At 39.3% G+C, this 20,888-nt stretch overlaps 2 protein-coding genes across 3 annotated transcripts; one reads left to right on the top strand and one right to left on the bottom strand.

Moving 5' to 3' along the window:
* Positions 1 to 7,355: 7,355 nt before the first annotated feature.
* On the bottom strand, positions 7,356 to 20,533 carry LOC132772061 (claudin domain-containing protein 1-like). 2 transcript variants are annotated; one of them, XM_060770766.2, is made up of 4 exons: positions 14,627 to 20,533; positions 12,444 to 12,548; positions 10,560 to 10,697; positions 7,356 to 10,439 (listed from the first exon to the last, which is right to left on the bottom strand). In XM_060770766.2, exons 1-4 carry the CDS (start codon positions 14,904 to 14,906, stop codon positions 10,222 to 10,224), a joined length of 741 nt encoding a protein of 246 aa, XP_060626749.2. In that variant the 5' UTR covers positions 14,907 to 20,533; the 3' UTR covers positions 7,356 to 10,221. The 2 variants fall into 2 exon arrangements, with proteins under 2 accessions (XP_060626749.2, XP_067322706.1); XM_067466605.1 differs by lacking the exon at positions 14,627 to 20,533 and adding an exon at positions 13,564 to 14,566.
* Positions 18,019 to 19,075, top strand: GPR15 (G protein-coupled receptor 15). The gene has a single exon (XM_067466604.1). It carries the CDS (start codon positions 18,019 to 18,021, stop codon positions 19,036 to 19,038), a length of 1,020 nt encoding a protein of 339 aa, XP_067322705.1. The 3' UTR covers positions 19,039 to 19,075.
* Positions 20,534 to 20,888: the final 355 nt, after the last annotated feature.

Consider the following 20,888-nt stretch of genomic DNA (forward strand, 5'->3'; position numbering starts at 1 on the left):
AACAAATGCAAAGGCTTCTCCTTCATTTCCAGCTTTGGAGGCAGTGCTCATCTCTGCCTCTGGGGAAGGTGCTGTTCTCAATTTACAAGCTGAAGAGCCTGTGTTGTCACCTCCATGCCATGTGACCAGCATGACTGCTTGGAGCATCTTATGCCTTTCCCACTAAAGTGGTACTTACTTATTTGCATTCACATATTTTCGAACTGCTAGGTTGGTAGGAGCTAAGGTTAACAGCAGGAGCTCACATCGTTCCATGAATTCGAACTGCCAACCTTCACGTCAGCAGTTCAGCACTGCAAGGGGTTTAACCCACCATGTTTTTTTATAGAACCAATCAAGAAATGAAATTTACAACCCATGAACAATATTGATATGTGAGAGCAGTCATATATGTTTATGCTCCAATTAAGCATGTCAACTTTTATTATGGTTTAAACTGGGAGTAGTCCTAACCAGCTGATTATTACTTTCCTCTATATTTGTTTATAATACCATCAATTACAGTCATGGAAATAACAGCAGCAGCAAAGACAGGATCCTGTCTTGTAATAAAAGTGGAGACTTTATTTTCATTTAGACTTTTTACCTGTACAAGTAGGACTTTCATTACCATCTGTGTGTGATGCCAATGGCTACTTTGCCATTACACATTGATTACTGTGACTCCTATGCCATTACCTTTGAGCTCAATAACTTAGAGCTGAAAGTTAAGTTTTCCTATTCTAATGCCTTCAGATGCTCATCTGAAGGATTATATCAACTGGAAAAGGTGGCATTGCTTCAGAATCCATGTGTTTGCTTTTCTTGCCCTGGCACATGGAATTTGGCTGTAAAAAATAAATGAATTTTAATAGGAAACCACGGCTACATCTGTTGCTATTTTTGAATGGTAACCAACAAATAAATCCCCGTAGTAGGTATTGGTGGATTTGTTTTGCCATATGTCATGACTGAGATTCCCCTCTCTTTCTAAAATATGAAGTGGATCCATACTACTGACATACATTATTTTAATACCACTACCATGACTCCAACCTATGAAATACTGAGATTTGTGGTTACACAACATTCTTTTCCAATGCAATCCTCTGAAAAACATTACACATTGAATTCTAAGTCTTTTGCCAGACTACAAATTCTAGGATGCCATATGAGTCAAGGCTTTTAGAATAGTATCAAACTTCAAACACTGTGCATAGAGTTTAGACATGCGCACATTTGACATTGTTGGAAGCACAAATGAAGAGACCAAACTATGGAAGCACAAATGAAGAGACCAAAGGCCAGATATCCTGACAATGTTGCTCCTATAAAGTTACCAGGTATCTAGGCACAAATAATTTCATTTTTCTCACATGTTCAAATATTTTAGTCACATCTATACTGGGATTACAAAGAAGGTTGCCAGATCTTAGGACCTGGTCCTGCATTCTCAGTGTTCAGTGTCATTTCTATATGGGAAATAAGGGTACAAATTATCTAGTTTTGGTGAGCTCAGGTCCAGAAAAGAAGAAAGGGTTATGTGAAAAAATTCCAGCTCAGCTAGCAGAGCACTAGGAGATTTGCAAGACTTAACTGATTTATTGCAAACCTTTCAAAGACTCTTTGGGTTAGGAATTCTATGTATTTACTTCCTCCTGGTCACCTCGTTGTTGTGGTGCCAGAGCCTATCAGTTTATTTTACGTTCACTTTCTGGGCAGAAACAAGTAGATTGGATTAAATGTTCCCTATCCAATATCCTGAAGTAAGGTAGAAGAGACAATCCCTTCATTCTGTCTTGATCTGGGAATGGCCTGTCTTAATGTCCAAATATGGAATTATGTTCTTACAAGGTGTCTGTGTTTGGATGACAATTAGTGAGCAACTGTGGCAGGTACTTAATGGCCAATGCTTAATGATATCACCAAGGATTGTCCATAGATCTTGGGTTTTGACCCAGATGCTTCAGGATCTGGGAAAATCTGAAATGGAAGCCCTAATTTTAATTGTAATTACTATAGGCATTAAAATTATAGCCATCAACTCAATATATCCAAGTTCTAATTTGAACCTTTTCCCTATAACCCAGTAGCTATTTACACTTAAATTTTGCTACTTTTCTCTTCTACTCAAATATTTTAGTCCCAAGTATGCTCAAACAGCATACTTGTAAATAGGTGTTGGTGGGAAAACAACCATTAAAGCAGAACCCCCAAGTTCTAACTTCTATCCCAAAAGGAAAATGAGCTTTTGGAAAGTCTTGTAGGTAGGTCAGATTGTCATGGAGTATTTATCTTTCTGCTTTCGGAAAGAGAGAAATGCCAAAGCAAAGAAGTGAGACCTTTTCTATACCAATATGCCTACATTTTTAAAAAAAGAACCCTTTTTGAGTGCCCACCAGATGTCTCGGAATATGCCTTCCATCATCCTCAGATGGAGTGGTCAAACACATCTGAAAACCACCATGTTTGAGAAGATTCACAATCCACTAAGAACTTTCCTTTACACAATATTTTACACAACTCACCTCCTTATTCTGGGTTTTAGGTTTCATTCTGTTTCTCCACAAATACTGTTAACACAACTTATTTCCATGCTCGTCAATGCCTCACTGTCTCTTTGCCAGCAGAGTTTCCTTAAAAAGTAGGAAAAGAAGAAGGCTCTCACTCCTCCTCCGCTGTATCTTAGGGTGCATCTATACTATAGGATTAATGTAGTGTGATACAACTTCAAGTGCTAGAAGGCATGGGAGTTACAGTTTCATGCAGTCTTTAATCTTCTCTGCTAAAGAGTGGTGGTGCCTCACCAAATTACAACTCTCCAGATTTCATAGAATGGAACTATGCCAGTCAAAGTGATGTCAAACTACATTAATTTTATAGTGCAGGTGCACACTTAAAAGCAAGAAAGAATGGAGACCAGCATACTAAGTGGCAAAAGATCCATACTGTTTATGCTTTAAATGAAGGTCAAAACTGTAAGACCTTGGACAGCTTAGTTTAGATCAGTGGTTCTCAACCTGTGGGTCCCCAGATGTTTTGGTCTTGAACTCCCAGAAATCCTAACAGCTAGTAAACTGGCTGGGATTTCTGGGAGTTGTAGGCCAAAAGACCTGGTGACCCACAGGTTGAGAACCACTGGTTTAGATGTATATTAACTGAATAGTGTCATTTCATTTGCACTACAGATTCTGAAGAGATGTAAAGATTCCCTAGATGAGCTTTATATACCATCAAATTTATTGACCATCTGGAGGCCAAGATTCCCTAGGACTCGCTCACACTAAAAAAAAAAAAAAGCACTGTGATTCCTCTTTAACTGCCTTGGCAACATTATATGGAATTGTGGATTTGCCACTTAAGGAAAGAATTTTCTGTCAAAGAGCTCTAGCACCTCATCAAACTGCAAATCCCAAGATTCCATAAGATTCACCCATAGCAGTTGAAGTGGAATCATGGTGCCATTGTTAAACACAGCAGCCTCCGTCCTGATGATTTATAGTTCACCAAGTGCACCTAAAACAAAGGAAATTAAAAATACTTTCTTCCCCCTTCTTCCTTGGGATCTCCACAATCTCTGTGATGGACCAACAGCAGCAAACTTCCCTCGTGGGCTCATTTCTCATTTTATACATTTTAAATTAAGAATATGTAGATATGTGCTGATTCATACCAGGTCTGCAGCAGCAAATCTCTTGCAAAGATAACTGCTCCCCAGTCTATTAACGACATGTCTTCTTCTCTGCCACCCCTGCTCACATTGTATCCCTTCTTGACGGCCTTTGCCCATCTTTTATCTTTTATTCCCCATCCTATCCCTATTTGCCTATATCTATAACCAAAATACAGGTATATTGAAAAATATGATTAGGACATTTGGACTGGTCTAATCCCTTGGACAAAGGTGACAACCAAAGACTCATTGTGTGTGTGTGTGTGTGTGTACATCTCAGCAGGAGGTTACCGTTCTCAATCTGATATCACTGGTACGATACTTATCCATTGATTGTCTTAATTATGCTGAAAGATGGATGGTGTTGGAAAAGGAAACCCAAAGTATGTGCACACATTGATTTCTTTTATTTTCCACCCAAGGCTTGATTGAAGGAGATCAGCATCTTTTGTTCTGAAAGCCTGCACCTTTGTTTTTCTCAAGAGATTTCCTCCTTGCCAGAGACTAAAACAATCAAAGAGAATCCAGAATCCATTTGCATTTCCTGATGTGGACAGTGGACATTTCTGGGGCTTGCCTCCTTGTGAGGAGGCTGACCTCCAACTGCTGATAGGCCCTCCCCAGGCCAGTCCCCTCTGTATCCTCCCCTCCATCAAGGAATCCCCACCTGGGGGCGGTAATGTCATTGCAGCACCAGTCAATCAAAGTGCTGCTCCTCTACTGGTCAATCAAGAAAGGCAGCAGGCAGTGAAGTGGGTGGAGCAGGAAAATAGCTGTCAACTGTAAAAAAAAACCTCATGACTCTGTCTTTCATGTTATATCTGTACTTTTGGTGCTAGCCATACTTGCATTTCTGGCCAGATTGTGAATAAACCTCCGTAGCTTCTTTCACCCCTGGTGAGTGTGTTCTTCAATCAGGAACTTTAGGCTTTAACATAAATGCTTGCCAGGCATGGGCCCTCTTTAACTACGGTCCTAGTCTAAATTCGACCACTACAATTGTAAAAGGCTCCCTGCTGTGACTTCTATGAAGGCAATCTCATTGGCCACCTTATGTGATTATTCAATGCACTTAGCACTTAGAAGACTGACATGTAGTACAACCCCCTTATGCACCAATTCAATAGCCACAGTTTCACTTACTCACATTCCAAAAAAAATCCGTTTGCAGGACATGCCTGTGAGCTTTTCTGGTATGCTATTCTATGGTGATTCTGTGGTATGTTCCAGTCCAGTTATAGTCAAATATAGGGTTAACTATTATCCAGATTTAAGTATCTATAGAGGGTCTTAGAACATACCCCCCATGAATATGGAGGTCATACTGGAGTTGACAAGCAGTAACAATGTGAAGGAAAAGGGGGAAATTCAGAACATTCAGAATTACCAGAGAAGTCTATACAGAACTATTGTGACTTGTATTGTGTGTATCTTATTTTCTATATAGATTTTAAAGAAAACAGTAGCACATGTTGCACTTAAAGACGTCTTCAAGGCTCATTGTAGTAGAAGTTACCTTTTCACCTGACTGAAAGCAAAAAGGAAACATATAAAAGATTAGAGATTGGGTACAGCATTATTTATCCTTTCATTCCTTCTTTAAATGTTTCTGGAAATTCTGAAACAACTTGACTGGGGAGAGAAAGGAGTCATGATCCATTTTAATGTGTACACTACATGTAATCCCAATTTGGGAGGAAAAGATACCATCCCCATTTCTACAGAGATGAAAATAATGGGAAAATATTTATTATAGTTATACAATTACTATTACAAGATTTGTTTAAATAGAGTATTAAGTTCACAGCCCCGCAAATAAACTAAATGAATGAACCTGCAGATTCTCTCGTACACAGTAGGATTACTATTTCAACAACATCTACTTATGCTTAGTCATAATCCCACAGAGGGTAGCTTGGTGGCATTGGCTTCTCAGTCAAGCTTCTTTTCCAAATATCTGAACCACACTATTAACACCTATCAGAGTGATGTTTCATCCTGTTGAAACACTTGGTTCTTTAATGAGTAGACTCAGTTATTAGAGACAGGGTAAATAATGCACCTGAAGTTAACATACTGGTCCATACTATATTTTATTTATCGTGTCATCAGCAGCCAGACATACTATATTGAAACTATACTTGGCAACTGCATTTCATAGGTAAAGGAATTTAATATAACCAAAAACAATTAAATATTCGCTTGGTGATTCTGTAAAGAAAAAAAAATGTTTGATGCACCTGTTTCATGGAAATGCCTTTTCAACTAGAACATTGTGCTTCAAATTCTGCTCTCTTAACCACTTCCCTGACCATGTTGTTTGCAGCAAATCTACAAACCCTGCAGATGTCTCCTAGTGGTTTCATAAAGCATATATTCAGCAAAAACATTTGCATAAAATCAAGGTAAATACTCCAGGCTCTAAAAACAGCCCTTCATGATACTGAAGACAAACAGCATTAATGTGTGGCATATTACTGACAGGTAAGAGGCACAGAGCATAAGCATTTAGTTGCACATTACCAAGATATAGAGAAAGGCTGACTGTCTCAGGAGCCTTCCACACAGCTGAATAAAATCCCACATTATTTGCTTTGAACTGGAATATATGGCAGGGTGGACTCAGGGCCCATTCGGACAGCCCCTTTATTGCAGAAACTTCCACAATAAAAAGGGGGCTGTGCGGATGATGTTCGGGCCAACTCAAATTAATTCGGCACAAACCAGGAAAAGTGGTTTGGAAGGCGCAGCATAAATCCACCATTTCCGATATCTGGACTACAGTCCAGACACCATTCCAACAGTTTATCAGGCTAAATAAGCCCGGTAAACTGTGGGAATCCCCCCTCCCCCCAAACCCCGAAACTAATTTAATAGCTCCCCCCCCCCTCTCCTGGTGTGTCATTTTTACACACCAGGAGAGCTCCAGTGATACGCTAATAAAGGCTGGGAAGGTTACTTCACTTTTTAAAGTGGTTTAGGGGGCTTTGGGGGAGGGGGTAGAGTCCCCAGATGTTCTGCCAGGTCAGTCCTGGCAGAACATCTGGACACCCACCCCAGAAAGAGTGCACTTTCTGGTGTGGATGTAGACAGCCTTCCACAAACATCTGTGTTTTTGGAATGCTTGTGGGATAAAAGGCTGTCTGGAGTCACTCTCAGATATCCCAGTTCAAAGAAGATATTGTGGGATTTTCTGCCTTGATATTCTGGGTTATATGACTGTGTAGATTGGCCCTCAGGTTGCAAGTGAGAGCTATTTTGGGTTATGTCTGGTATAATGTTTCCCTGTGTCCTTTTGAAAAAGCAATTTCTTTGTAACAGATCAAAAATAAGAAAAAATTAAGCAAGTTGCTCATCCCTAACTTAAGCAATCATAAGTTTTATAAAGGTTTGTTTTGTTTGATGATAAGAAAAGGAAACATTGAGATTCTCATCTCTCATGTAAAACACAAGCTGTGGTCCTGTCACACAGAGGAGATGGGGCATAATGTTCCTTCACGTATTTCCTCCCAACTAAGGTTGTTGGGTGCAAGCCTGATTGAGAAGGCAAGATGTGATCTCTCTCAACTACGATGACCCAGGGAGTGCATGGAAATTATGCAGATGTCCATCTGCAACCATTAGCTGTCCTTGTCCTAGATCACCAGTCAGTGACATTAGAAATCAAGGGAAAGCGACAAATGCTCTTTTTTCAGTCGCTGGCCAGTTGTACTGGGCTTGCCCAAGACACATTGGCCAAGAGAACTTGCAGCTGCCTTTGCAGGGTAAGGGCATGCCTTTTGTGTCAGTTATAAAAAGATATCTATCGATCTCAGGATTCTGGCCACTGAGCTGATCTGGAAGGACTTCCTATATTCATGTTAAGTATTTGTTAATAATGCAGCCCCCTGGTTTATGACACATTTCTGTAGTGTCTCTATTTCTTGTACAAACTGCCCATTCTTGTTCCATGTAACCTCAGTCATTCTGTAAACCGGTTCAGATGATTCATTCTTGATAGAATGTAAGTCAAAACAATATTTACCCAATAAAGGCACTGAGAGCTAGAACGTGCCAGTTTTGAACCTCATTCCAGGTTCTTCAGTTAATAAATGAGGGAGAGGGTAAAAGAGGATAAGGCTTTTTTCATTTCATAATTATTACTCCTGCATCTTTAATCTAACAAATCAGAACAGACTACATTAGTATCAGCTGGCATAAAACCAATGCAAACTGAAAATCTTTCTTTTACAGTAAATGCAGAGTAATGCTTTCAGATGTCTCCTTTCTAGGTAATGACTGAAGCTCCTTCCACACTGCTGTATAAAATCCACATAGAACTGGATTATAAGGTAGTGTGGACTCAAATAACCCAGTTCAAAGCAGATATTGTGGACTTTCTGCCTTGATATTCTGGGTTATATGGCTGTGTGGAAGGGCCCTGTGTTTTTTCCAGGGCTCACACTGGGAGACAGTTCTTTTGAGTGCTATATTTTTTAGTATTTTTCCTCCGACAAGTGGTCATTTTAGTGCTACTGTTATCAAGCCAGCTGAATGCAAAAGATGACTGTGTTGTGCATATCCCTGCTACCATTCATATAGCAGACACAACTCTTATCTCCCATTTCCCTTCCATTTTGGAAAAGGGAAGTTAGTTTAGAAAGGTTGTTATTCACAGATGGTGTCTCGGACTTCAACTCCTAAGGTCCCAGATCATTAACCAAGACAGACAAGGTTTCTGAGAGTTGAAGTCCAAGAACCTAAAGGACTAGAGTTTGGGAATCACCGCTTGAACCAGAAGGCTGGACACTCATACTCTGTGGTATAACCAACACACTGTACCTGTTGATCTTTAGTGATTGCTGCATTCTGACAATTTGAAGTAGCTTGTGCATGAGTCTTTTATTTTGTGCCAGTCTGGGTAATCCAAATGGGCCCAATCTGCCATCTGACAATATGGACTGATCTAAATCTGAATTGATATTCAGAAATCTGGATATATGGTCTTTCTTGCATTAGGAAAACCAAAGTGACTGTGATTAAAAAAAATATTTTTCATATATCCACATAAAATTTGGCAACAGAGTAGACTCCATCCAGTCTAGGTAATTCTAAAGGCCTTTAAGTTTTCTTGTTGTGTGCCTTCATAAGATGTTTTCATCTTATGGTAACTTTAAGGTAGACCTATCATGGATCATTGTGGATTTTGTTCACGGGCTGTACTTTTGCCTTCCTCTGAGGCTGAGAGAGCATGACTTACTCAAGGTTACTCACTGGGTTTCCATGGTTAAGCAGAATTTCCAACTGTGGTTTCCAGAGTTGTAGCCCAATGCTCAGACCAGTAAACCATGCTGTATTTTGTGTCAAACACCTACAATGTACTATTTCTTTTTTCTTTTTTTTAAAAAACAACCTTGAAAAGCTGCTGTTGATTGTGCAATCTTGGCAATTCATTTCAAGATGCTTTTGTGCTAGCATTGTTTCCTCAGAATGTTTAGAGTTAGCTAAATCTATTTATGTTCAGCTAAGATATATGATCATGAGCATGATAAGGACAGCATATTTGAAAGGGGTATTTTTTTTGCTTTCTATCAACAAATCAACTGATGAAATTCAGTGACACAACTCGAGGAAGTGAGGGGGTGGTAGTGAAACGTATTTTATGTATTATGAACCGAACAGCTTATGAAATCCCATTGAAAATCTCTGCTCTTCCTGGAGTCATTTGGAAATCTGGGTTTTTTCTGGAAATGTTCCTATCATGGCCCCATATTTCCTCTTCTCATCTGTGGGTGAAGGTCTTAGTAATGGGAATGGATCTAAAACTGCTTGTCCTATGAAGATTAAAGAAGGAAAAAGACACCCTTTTGCTAAAAGCAGAATTGCAAACAATATCATAGAAAATAAAAAATGGGAAAGACCTGAAAAGGCCAACGTGGCCTTGCAGTAAACTTGAGGAGGAAGTGAAAAGGGAGGGGTGAGCAAAAGGGTGTGTGTGTGTATATATATATATATACATACAGTAGAGTCTCATTTATCCAACATAAACGGGCCAGCAGAAAGTTAGATAAACTAAAATGTTGGATAATAAGGAGGGATTAAGGAAAAGCCTATTAAATGTTCATTTACGTAATGATTTTACAAATTAAGCACCAAAACATCATGTTTTACAACAAATTGACAGAAAAGGCAGTTCAGTATACTTTATTTATGAATTTAGCACTAAAACATCACAATGTATTGAAACAGCTGTGGATCCTGGCGGGAGGCAGAGTGCGTTGGATAATTCAGAACATTGGATGAGTGAAGGTTGGATAAGTGAGACTCTTCTGTATATATATATATGTGTGTGTGTGTGTGTGTAAATGTTTGTACGCTGTCTCCATCTCCCCGAAGGGACTCGGGGCGGCTTACATGGGGACAAGCCCAATCAACATAATTAAATGTAGCACACTAAAATATCTAAACAACAGCATAAATCAGAAAACAGAAAAAACAACATTATAACAAAATATAAAAACAAAACATTATCTATCTATCTATCTATCTATCTATCTTTACAAGAGACTTGGGAAAAGACGAAGGGTTCACTAGGCCACATGATAGGCTTTCAAGAGTGTGAATGCTTTCCTGTTGTTATGTGCAGCCCATATGAAAAGGGCAGCTGCCATAAATTGCAAAGGTGCTGAGACACAAGCCAGACAGAAGGACCAGCCAAACTGGCCTGGCACGGAAATGTGGTTTAGCTTCTTGTGGAGCAACTCAATTCCAGCTGCATAGCACCCAACTGCACCCAGTGTGCACAGACCTGTAGTAAAAGTGGCATAATATTAGGGTCAGGTCACATAATGGAATTCTTCAATCATGTGATTAATATATCCATATTTCAGTGCAGAGCAACTAGATTATATTTGCTAAGACCACTCACCTCCTAGGAAGTGGAGGACTCCAGCGGTAATGGTAGGGTAGAGACTAAAACAGGCACAAATACATACTCCAATGACAATCCCAAAACACATGAGTCCAAGGCTGGCAAAGGGCAGAAAGAACTGCAAGCGCCACAGATCTAATAGAAAGATGCACATGAACAAAATTAGGCCATCCCAGCTTCCAACATCATTGTCTATAGTAAAAATAATAGATGTAGTTTAGAGAAGAGAAATATTTTAAAAACATTAGTATATCACAGTCTTTGTGTGTGTGTCTTTGATCTATCTGTAGTTTTTTTGTAATTTAAGTATTGAGATATTAAAATTTATCAAAAATATATTTTAAAGAACGATAGCTTATTTAATTCAATTTCATGTTTTTGTTTGTGTCAAATTTTTAAAAATTCGTCTTGGATTGTGTCAAGCACTACAGAAATACTAGAGTAAGCATTAAATACAAACTATACTGTAGGCTAGTAATAAGCAATTGCAGAGAGACCAGAGACCAATTTTTACCTAGTAGGCCATGCTGGTGTTCACAGCATGACCAGAGGTGATGTCTCATCATTTTTGGCTTCAGATTTTTGAGAGATTTTTGCTTTTGGGGTGACTCTAGCACAATGGTTCCCTACCTGTGTTCCTCCGGGTGTTTTGGACTTCAATTTCCAGAAATACCAGCTGTTAGGAATTGTGGGAGCTGAAGTCCTAAACACCTGGAGGACCAAAGATTGAGAAGCAGAGCTCTCACAGGTAGAAGGTGGAAGATTTTGTCTTCAGGACATGTTTTGGGTTAGGGAATTTTAGGCTGTGCTTTGTGGTCTCCAAGACTCACACACCCAATCTTGTTTTAGGAAGACGTAAAAAGCACAATCAGGTCATTTGGATATTGAAGCCCCATCAACACTGCCGAGCGGTCGGCGTCCCTCTGTTGCGTCAGCTCCATTGGCTGCAAAATTGGTTCTGGGCACAATTCAAAGTGCTAGCCTTAGACTATAAAGCATTACATGGTTCCGGCCCAGCTTACCTGTCCTAACGTATCTCTCCTTATGAACCATGTAGGAGATAAGATCATCTGAGGAGGCCCTGCTCTCGATCCCGCCTGCATCGCAAGTGCGATTTTTGGGGACGAGGGACAGGGCCTTCTCAGTGGTGGTCCCCCAGCTATGGCACTCCCTCCCCAGGGATATTAGATCATCCCCCTACCTCCTTACTTTCTGGAAAAAGGTAAAAACTTGGCTCTTTGAGCAAGCTTTTGAGAATGCAGCAGAATAGATAATATGAAACTTTGAATGATTAACATGGAATAGCCAGACAATGTTACTGGAAAACAATTTTAATCAAGATGACATTGGTGACTACATGTTTTAATGGTTTTATATATGTTTCTATATTGTTATGTTGACTGTTTTAATTGCACTTTTATGAATGCATGGCATTGAATCGTGCCAATCTGTAACCCGCCTTGAGTTGCCGTATGGTTAAGAAAGGTGGGCTATAAATGTCACAAATAAATAAACAAATAAATAATCCAGTTTCTGGTACCATATTATCTGCTTTGGACTGGATTATGTGGCATTGTTCACTCATATAATCCAGTTCCAAGCAGACAGTATGGGATCCGATACATGATTATATGGCAGTGTAGATTCAGCCAGACACTGACTTGATGAAGTTTGGTAAATTAGTCATTCAGCTACTTTTGGAAGAGGCAAAATATGCATTATTTATGTTTCATTGTAAACATGGCTTGTTTTCATTTCATACACATCTGTTTCAAAGTAAATCCAATGCATTCAAGTGAATTAATTCATAACAAATTAGATACATAAGAGTTATCAGCATTTTAGATTTACCGAATAAGAAAAACAACAACGTATACTTACAGGTCCGTATCATATCACTGCCACTGTTAGGATTCCTGGGGTCATTATATTTTTCCATGAATTGATCCGAAAGAGAAAAACTGACACACTTTGTGACCATCTCACCTTTCAGAATAGAAAAGCAAAATAACCTTATTGGGGTTGATTTGCTTTGTTATTATTCCTCACCCACACTTATACGTGTATACAGGCTAATGAGAATGTATATGCTGTCCTCCATCCCCATCTGCACAGAAAGGAGTCCACTTGAAAATGAAATGCTTGCTTTCATGCTTTAAGCTGCTCCAGAACTATGGATTTTGAAAAACATATAAAGACAGTCCCCAAGTTACAAACATCCGACTTACAAATAACTCATAGCTAAGAATGGGGGGGGGGGGGGGGGATGAGACAACAGAAAGTGAGAAAAATCTACCCCTAAGAAGGGAAATTCACTCCTGAAAGAGTTATCCTGCTGAGGCTTTTTCATCAATCGTTCCCACAAGCTAAATTTTTCAAAATCTAATTATCATAGGGACAGAATGTGAGATAAAATCTCTTAAACATGGGCACAGACAGCAAAACAAGCACCTCAGGGGTGTTAACCCTTCTCTATGTTATCCAAAACTAAATGTTTTTTTGGTTACAGTTACCATTTAAAAATGTACCTGTTCCAACTTACATACACATTCAACTTAAGAACAAACCTACAGGTCCTAACTTGTCTGTAACTTGGGGACTGCCCATACTTAGTCTCAGAAGTGTTTCTAGAGTGTGTCTCAGTCACATCTATTTAAAATTAATGTCTTTTCTTGCTTTGGGGATAAGTTAAATTTATTTATTTATTTACTTTATTTACTTTATTTCTATACCGCTTTTCTCAGCCCTTAGGCGACTCAAAGCGGTTTACATAATACAGATTATCACAAGACAGTATCAAAGCAAATTAAAACACATTATAAATTCTACATAACAATCAATATATAAAAAAAACAATCATTATCCTAATCATAGCGCCTCAACAACAAATCAGAATCCTTCTCGTAATCCTTGTTCCATATTCCTATGTTCGATTGCACCGTGTTCCTATATTCCATTGCACTGAATAGCCAAATGCTTGTTCGAAGAGCCAGGTCTTCACCTTCCTCCGGAACGCCAACAGCGAGGGGGCCTGTCTGATGTCTGCAGGTAGGGCATTCCACAGCCGAGGGGCCACCACCGAGAAGGCCCTGTCTCTCTCTCTTAAACACATATTCAAGTTGAATTTAGCTTTATAACTTATAAAAGGTTTTAGCAATTAAAGTATATTGTAAACAAAATGTTAACAGTTAGAAAGGTAAAGGTAAAGGTTTCCCCTGACATTAAGTCTAGCCATGTCCAACTCTGGGAAGTGTTGCTCATCTCAATTTCTAAGCCAAAGAGCCAGCGTTGTCCGTAGATGCCTCCAAGATCATGTGGCCAGCATGACTGCATGGCGCTCCATTACCTTCCTGCACAAGAGGTACCTATTGATCTACCCATGTTTGCATGTTTTCAAACTGCTAGGTTGGCAGAAGTTGGGGCTAACATCAGGGGCAAATGTGCTTGTACTGTAGTACATATTTATTATAATAAAATTACTTATATAAAAATTACTTAAATCCTAACACCAGGGGCTCATCCCACTCCCTGGATTCAAACTGCCAACCTTTCAGTCAGCAAGTTCAGCAGCTCAGTGGTTTAACCTAATACACCAGCAGTGATTTTTCAGAAATAACTCATTGCTAGTACCTGCTATAGTGAGTTCATTGTTTCATGCATTACAATGTTGCTGCTGGTTTTTTAAACAACTCAATGTGTTACTTGCTGTCCTGTTCATTACCCTTTTGCTACTTTATTTTTCTGGGGGGAAATCAATATTGAAAACCTTGGAGGCATAATACAGTACATGGGACTTCTGTTGATGTAATGCTGAAGACTCAAAGATCCAAAACAGTATTTGAATCACCACTGAAGAGAAGAAAACGTGATAGGAACTATACAAGTTCCCACCTTTCCTTTCCAACGCAGCTTGTGCATGGGGTTTGGGTGGGAAATTACATTAAAATTAAGATATCTGCAATTCCCGGTTATTCTTGGGTTTTATGGGAGATTGATCAAAGAAACTCAGAAATATCCTAACAGTATACAGATTATAGTACACAGAAAATGGTGAGTGAGCTTACCTGTTGAGTTGCACCAGTAAGAGTTTTCAGGTATGGTGATACACCTTTGCCACAGTCCAATGGTACCATTCCATTGATAGAGAGCTTCTGTATACAAGTCTTCATTTGTATTTTCTCTGAAGACTTCATCACAAGGAGACATACTGATGTTTTCAGGAGATGAAGGGTTGCAGTATTCAAACCAAACATCTGTGCCAATTGAGGCAGCCAAGAAGATGGTGGAATTAAAGCTGAGGATGCAGGCGATTACCAGAGCGGTAGCAAAATGGTTATCACTCATGGTGCATCAACTGCTTTTAAAACATAGCAATGACAGAATCCAACAGCAATAACCGACTAGCCCAAGACATATTCATCTGAACCTTAGCCTTCTTTTTCTCCCATTGTTTCTTTTCAGTAGCTTTGCAATCCACCTTTCAAATATTAAAGTGAATATCCCTTCCTGGAAAATTATCAAAAGTAAAATATACCAATTGAGCATATGCAAGGTCAAAAGAAAAAGAAAGCAAACCACTAACAAGAAAACACTATTGCACATCCATTCTGTCTAAATCATGTGCTTCAAGACGTCCCCAGTGACAGCTCTTATTTCTCAAAAAATGATGCTGCACTCCTTGGAAATGATGCAAATAAATAAAGGCAGGGCTCAGGAGATTTGGAAAACACAAGCAGAAAAACCAGCCGGGGCAAGTACTCATCCTGGGATAATAATTTGGCGGCTTCACTAGTTAAGACAACCACCCGATGGCAGAGAAGATGCAAGCAGGCAGATATTTAATGATAGGCTTCTCTGGGGCTTATTAATTAATAGTCTGGAAATTGAGTTTTTCAAAATATGAAATGAAAAAAAACCCCACTCTTTTCTATAGTTGTGGAATGTGGTTCTGAAAGACAATTACTTGGTGCCTAATCTTTTTTCTTTATTCTTCCAAGTTCAATGAGTTTTGTTAACACAAATTTTTAATGATATGTAGCTTTTTTATCGTGTCAGAAGCGAATTGAGAATATACTGCAAGTCGCTTCTGGTGTGAGATAATTGACTGTCTACAGAGATGTTGCCCAGAGGATGCTTGGATGTGTTTCCATCCTCTGGGACGCTTCTCACGTGGGAAGCTGGGGCTGACAGATGGGAGCTCACCCTGACTCGCAGATTCGAGTTGCCAACTGGGTTTCCATGGCTGAGTAGAAATGCAAACCCTGGTCTCCTGAAGTTCTTAGTCCACACTAACTGACTTCCGTTATGTATTACTTAATGACACATCAAAGTGGAAAGCTATAAATATGAAACCAGACCATTTGTGAAATTCTTGGCAATATGTAAAGCATTTCAGATATCATTTCAAAAATACTCTTGAATCATACTGCAAGTGATAGTACTAACCCTTACTGAAAATGAATAATGATTGGAAAGTTAATTTTTGGATTACAGTTCTCATAAACTGGTCATGTTTTCTGGAGAAATTCTGGCAAGGTCATATTCCCAGAGTTGTTGTCCAAAGAAATAACTTCTCTAAATTTTGCAGAGAACAGACTGAAGTTAATTGAGGTTTGCCCAATCTGTTGTTCATAGTTAATGAGATCTGCAACAATATCTTCTCTGACTCCTTCTTAACCACAGTTAGGGCTGGCATGTTCTAGCTCATAAATCTAAGCATCTGATTTGCATATTATGCAAATTATCATTATCACTCAAATTGTATCAATTTGTTTTCAAGGAGCCCCCGGTGGTTAAACCCCTGGACCGGCAGGATTGAAGACCGACAGGTCGCAGGTTTGCATCTGGGGAGAGGCGGATGAGCTCCCTCTGTCAGCTCCAGCTCCTCATGCGGGGACATGAGAGAAGCCTCCCACAAGGATGATAAAAACATCAAAATCATCCGGGCGTCCCCTGGGCAACATCCTTGCAGACGGCCAATTCTCTCACACCAGAAGTGACTTGCAGTTTCTCAGGTCGCTCCTGACATGACAAAAAAAACCCCCAAAACCCAGTGAGATTCCATGGCTAAGAAGGGAATTAGAATCCTGGTCCACAGACGCACAGTCCAACCCTCAAATCACTACACCAAGCACAACTACATAACATTTTTTTTGTTTGACTGGGTTGTTGTGAATTTTTCGGGCTGTATGGCCATGTTCCAAAAGCATTCTCTCCTGACGTTTCACCTGCGTCTATGGCAGGCATCCTCAAAGGTTGTGAGATCTGTTGGAAACTAGGAAAATGGGGTTTCTATATCTGTGGAATGTCCAGGGTGGGAGAAAGAACTCTTGTCTGTTGGAGCTAGGTGTGAATGTTTCAACTGACTACCTTGATGAGCATTTAATGGGCTAGCAGTTTTCAAGGTGTGGCTTCTTACTGCCTGGAGGAATCCTTTGTTGGGAGGTGATTCGCTGGCCCTGATGGTTTCTTGTCTGGAATTCCCCTGTTTTTGAGTGTTGTTCTTTATTTACTGTTATGATATTAGAGTTTTTTAAAAATACTGGTAGCCAGATTTTGTTCATTTTCATGGTTTCTTACTTTCTGTTTCTTTTAAACCTTTCAAAAAGATATAAAAGTAAAGCCAACTTTTTAAGAGTACTGCAAAAGAAAAAAACTGATATTAAAGCTCATGTTGATCATAGAATCATGGAATCATAGAATCATAGGCCATCCAGTCCAACCCCCTGCCCAGAAGCAGGAAAATTGCATTCAAAGCACCCCCGACAGATGGCCATCCAGCCTCTGTTTAAAAGCTTCCAAAGAAGGAGCCTCCACCACACTCTGGGGCAGAGAGTTCCACTGCTGAACAGCTCTCACAGTCAGGAAGTTGTGATATTCAAAAGCACAACTTTGTAAACTGAAATAAGAATATGACTGCCAGCCAAACCGAGAAGGCTATTGACAAAATCTGTATAACACTGAACATTTGTTTTAAGTGCAAGAAAAGTAAGTTGTCATTTGGTAAAGTGAGTCAAACCCAGATTGAGCTGGTTAGTGGCTTTTTAAAATAACAACCCTGAACAAAATTCTCTGCTTTCTTGTTTCCACTCCTATCTATAACCCCAAAGCCTTATTTTTTTCAACAACAACAACAACAAAAAACACCCCCTTCACTTGCCAAAGCTCAAGGAAACCACCCCACTAATGCTTTATGGTCAAATGCAGCATGAAGATAACAATCAGAACAAGCATGTTTATTGGTCAGATGAAACCAGATCCTCCCATTCTGTGGTTGGCATTTACATTGTTCACCAGAAATTTATGAGTGTTTTCTGCACTAATGCTTTAAAAAATCTTGCCACCTGGAAGATATTGAACAATGAAAAAATAAGATGACAACGATGGCTTGTGGCATCTCTTAGATGTGGCAGTGCAAAACGATATTTCACAGATTGACTACTAAAGAATTCCGGCAATGGAGGAAACAATGTCAAACTATTATGATCTATATTCTCCTGGGACCGAGGCTCCTGAAGAGATTTGCCTTCCTATAGAGCTGCCTTACAAGAACATTGTCCTGCCTGTTCTCTATTCGACTGTATTCTTCGTGGGGATCCTTGGCAATACCCTTCTCATAGGAGCTCTTGTCTTCAAACAGCGGATTCAGAGGCCAATTGATATCTTCATTGTCAACTTGGCAGCTTCTGATTTTATTTTTCTTATCACACTACCAATTTGGGTAGACAAGGAAATCTATTCTGGACTCTGGAGGTCTGGCTCTTTCGTCTGCAAAGGCAGTTCCTACATCATCTCAGTCAACATGTACTGTAGCATCTTCCTACTGACTGTCATGAGTGGTGATCGGTACTTGGCCATCATGTACCCATCAGTGGCCCGGAGGATCAGAACAAAGCTCTATTCCATCAACCTTTGCGTCTGTGTGTGGATTCTGTCCTTCCTGCTGGGTTTGCCAACCCTTTTGTCCAGGGAGCTACAGAGATATGCTGATGAATACTATTGCATGGATAAGGACCCTACACCCAAGAAACGGATTGAGTCTCTGCTGCTGCTGGCTTTGGCCTTCTTCGTCCCTCTGTTCAGCATCTTGACCTTTTATTGCTCTGTCACCAAGAAACTCTGTGTGCATTATCAGAAATCTGGGAAACATGAGAAAAAGCTGAAGAAATCAATCAAAATTGTCTTCATTGTAGTGATTGCTTTTGTTTTCTCGTGGGCTCCTTTCAATGTCTTTAAGATTGTAGCTGTAATGTCTGGCATCCAAGACCTGAAGCCTCCTTTCTGCCTTCCCTACAAAGTTGGCATCTTTGGCATGGAACTGAGTGGCCCTTTTGCCTTTGCCAATAGCTGCACAAACCCGCTGATCTACTATTACTTTGACGACCACATCCGTAAGGCCATGCTGCGATGTATTCTTCCATGTATAAAAACTAAGAGCTTTGGATCCAGTTCAGATACTTCTGACACTCATTCTTAACTGATCCTTTACTGCATTTGGCTATAGTGAAGATGCTTCCAAGGAAAGAAGGAGGTCCAAAAAGAGGCATCATGCCTGAAAAAGAGGCATCATTTTGAAGGTTTCCTTGCTCGCAAATCAAAATGAGGGGATCACATGGGGCAGAGGCTGGGAATGGGTTTTATTTTCAATTCAAAAAATTATTTCTATTTTTTTAACGGCAGGAGCAACTTGAGAAACTGCAAGTCACTTCTGGTGTGAGATAATTGGCCGTCTGCAAGGATGTTGCCCAGGGAACACCCAGATGTTTTGATGTTTTACCATCCTTGTGGGAGCTTCTCTCATGTCCCCGCATGGGGAGCAGGAGCTGACAAAGGGAGCTCCCCAGATTCGAACCTCCAACCTGTTAGTCTTCAGTTCTGTCAGCACAAGGGTTTAACCCATTGCGCCACCACAATGAGAAATTTTCTCATTTCTAAAAATGAGAAAATGAAAACAAAGGTTGAAAGAAGAACCACTGGTGAGTTGATTGTCATAGGGTAGTAATTTGAATGGAATCAATAGAGCACATTATTTCCTTTTAATTATGCAGCAAATTGTGTTGTTTAATTGGAATATAGTCCACAATTATAACAACAATCATTCAGTGTTCAAAACTAGTTAGTAAGAGACAAAATGATAGAAATGGAGAAATTATTGTGAACTACTGAACTAACCTATTTAAACCTAGATGTTTTAATTAAATGAATAAATACTTCGGAAGATGTGTTGCTGAAGGCTTTCATGGCCAGAATCAATGGGTTGCTGTGAGTTTGCTGGGCTGTTTATCTATGTTCCAGAAGCAGAATGTCAGGAGAGAATGCTTCTGGAACATGGCCATACAACCTAGAAAATTCACAGCAACCTACTGTTAGCACAGTAGAGTCTTGCTTATCCAACCTTCACTCCTCAAAGTTCTGTATTATCCAACACAGTCTGCCTCCCACCCAGATCCACAGCTGTTTCAATCCATTGTGATGTTTTGGTGCTAAATTCGCAAATACTATAAATAACATTACAGTGTATTGAACTGCCTTTTCTGCCGATTTGTTGTAAAACATGATGTTTTGGTGCTTAATTTGTAAAATCATAATGTATTTTGACATTTAATAGGTTTTTCATTAAACCCTCCTTATTATACAACATTTTCACTTATCCAGTGTTCTGCCGCCCTATTTATATTGGCTAAGCAAGACTCTATTTATAGAAATTTAATTAGGTAACCTTTTATCCGTATTAAATTTCTCATCTTTTTCTGTTCCTGTTATAATGCTGAACAATTCACAATTCGTTTAAAAGCTACTCATTATTAGTTTTCCAATTTGAGCCTAAAATGTTTTTATCTCATGCTATTCCATGTAAATATTATTTTTGCTTCAATAATACCGTAGTTATAATGTCTTCACAGGTCAAGAATTCTTATGCTTTTTTAGTAATAAAACATGTATAAACTAAATTTTGCTTGTACATTTCATTTTGATTTATGTAAAAATATTTAAAAATATTTATGTATTTTTAAATATGTTGTAAACCGCAATGAGTCGCCGCACAGGCTGAGATATTAGCGGTATACAAGTGTACTAAATAAATAAATAAATAATAAAAATGGTACAAAATGTGAAGGAATCTCAATGAAGTTTCTCTGGGAGAAAAAAGATCTTAATCATCACTGTTAAAACAAACTCAGCTGAGATTCAGAAGTGACAGACAAGCTACTCGCTTTAGAGAAGTTTTGGGAAGATTAGTCATCACTAGATTTTTTTTTTGTCTCACACATTAATCAAAACGGCGATGAAGATAATGTAATTTCTAGAGTTAAAACAGCATACAAG

Source organism: Anolis sagrei, chromosome 3 (assembly GCF_037176765.1).
Source record: "Anolis sagrei isolate rAnoSag1 chromosome 3, rAnoSag1.mat, whole genome shotgun sequence".
In the NCBI taxonomy this organism is placed as follows: domain Eukaryota; kingdom Metazoa; phylum Chordata; class Lepidosauria; order Squamata; family Dactyloidae; genus Anolis; species Anolis sagrei.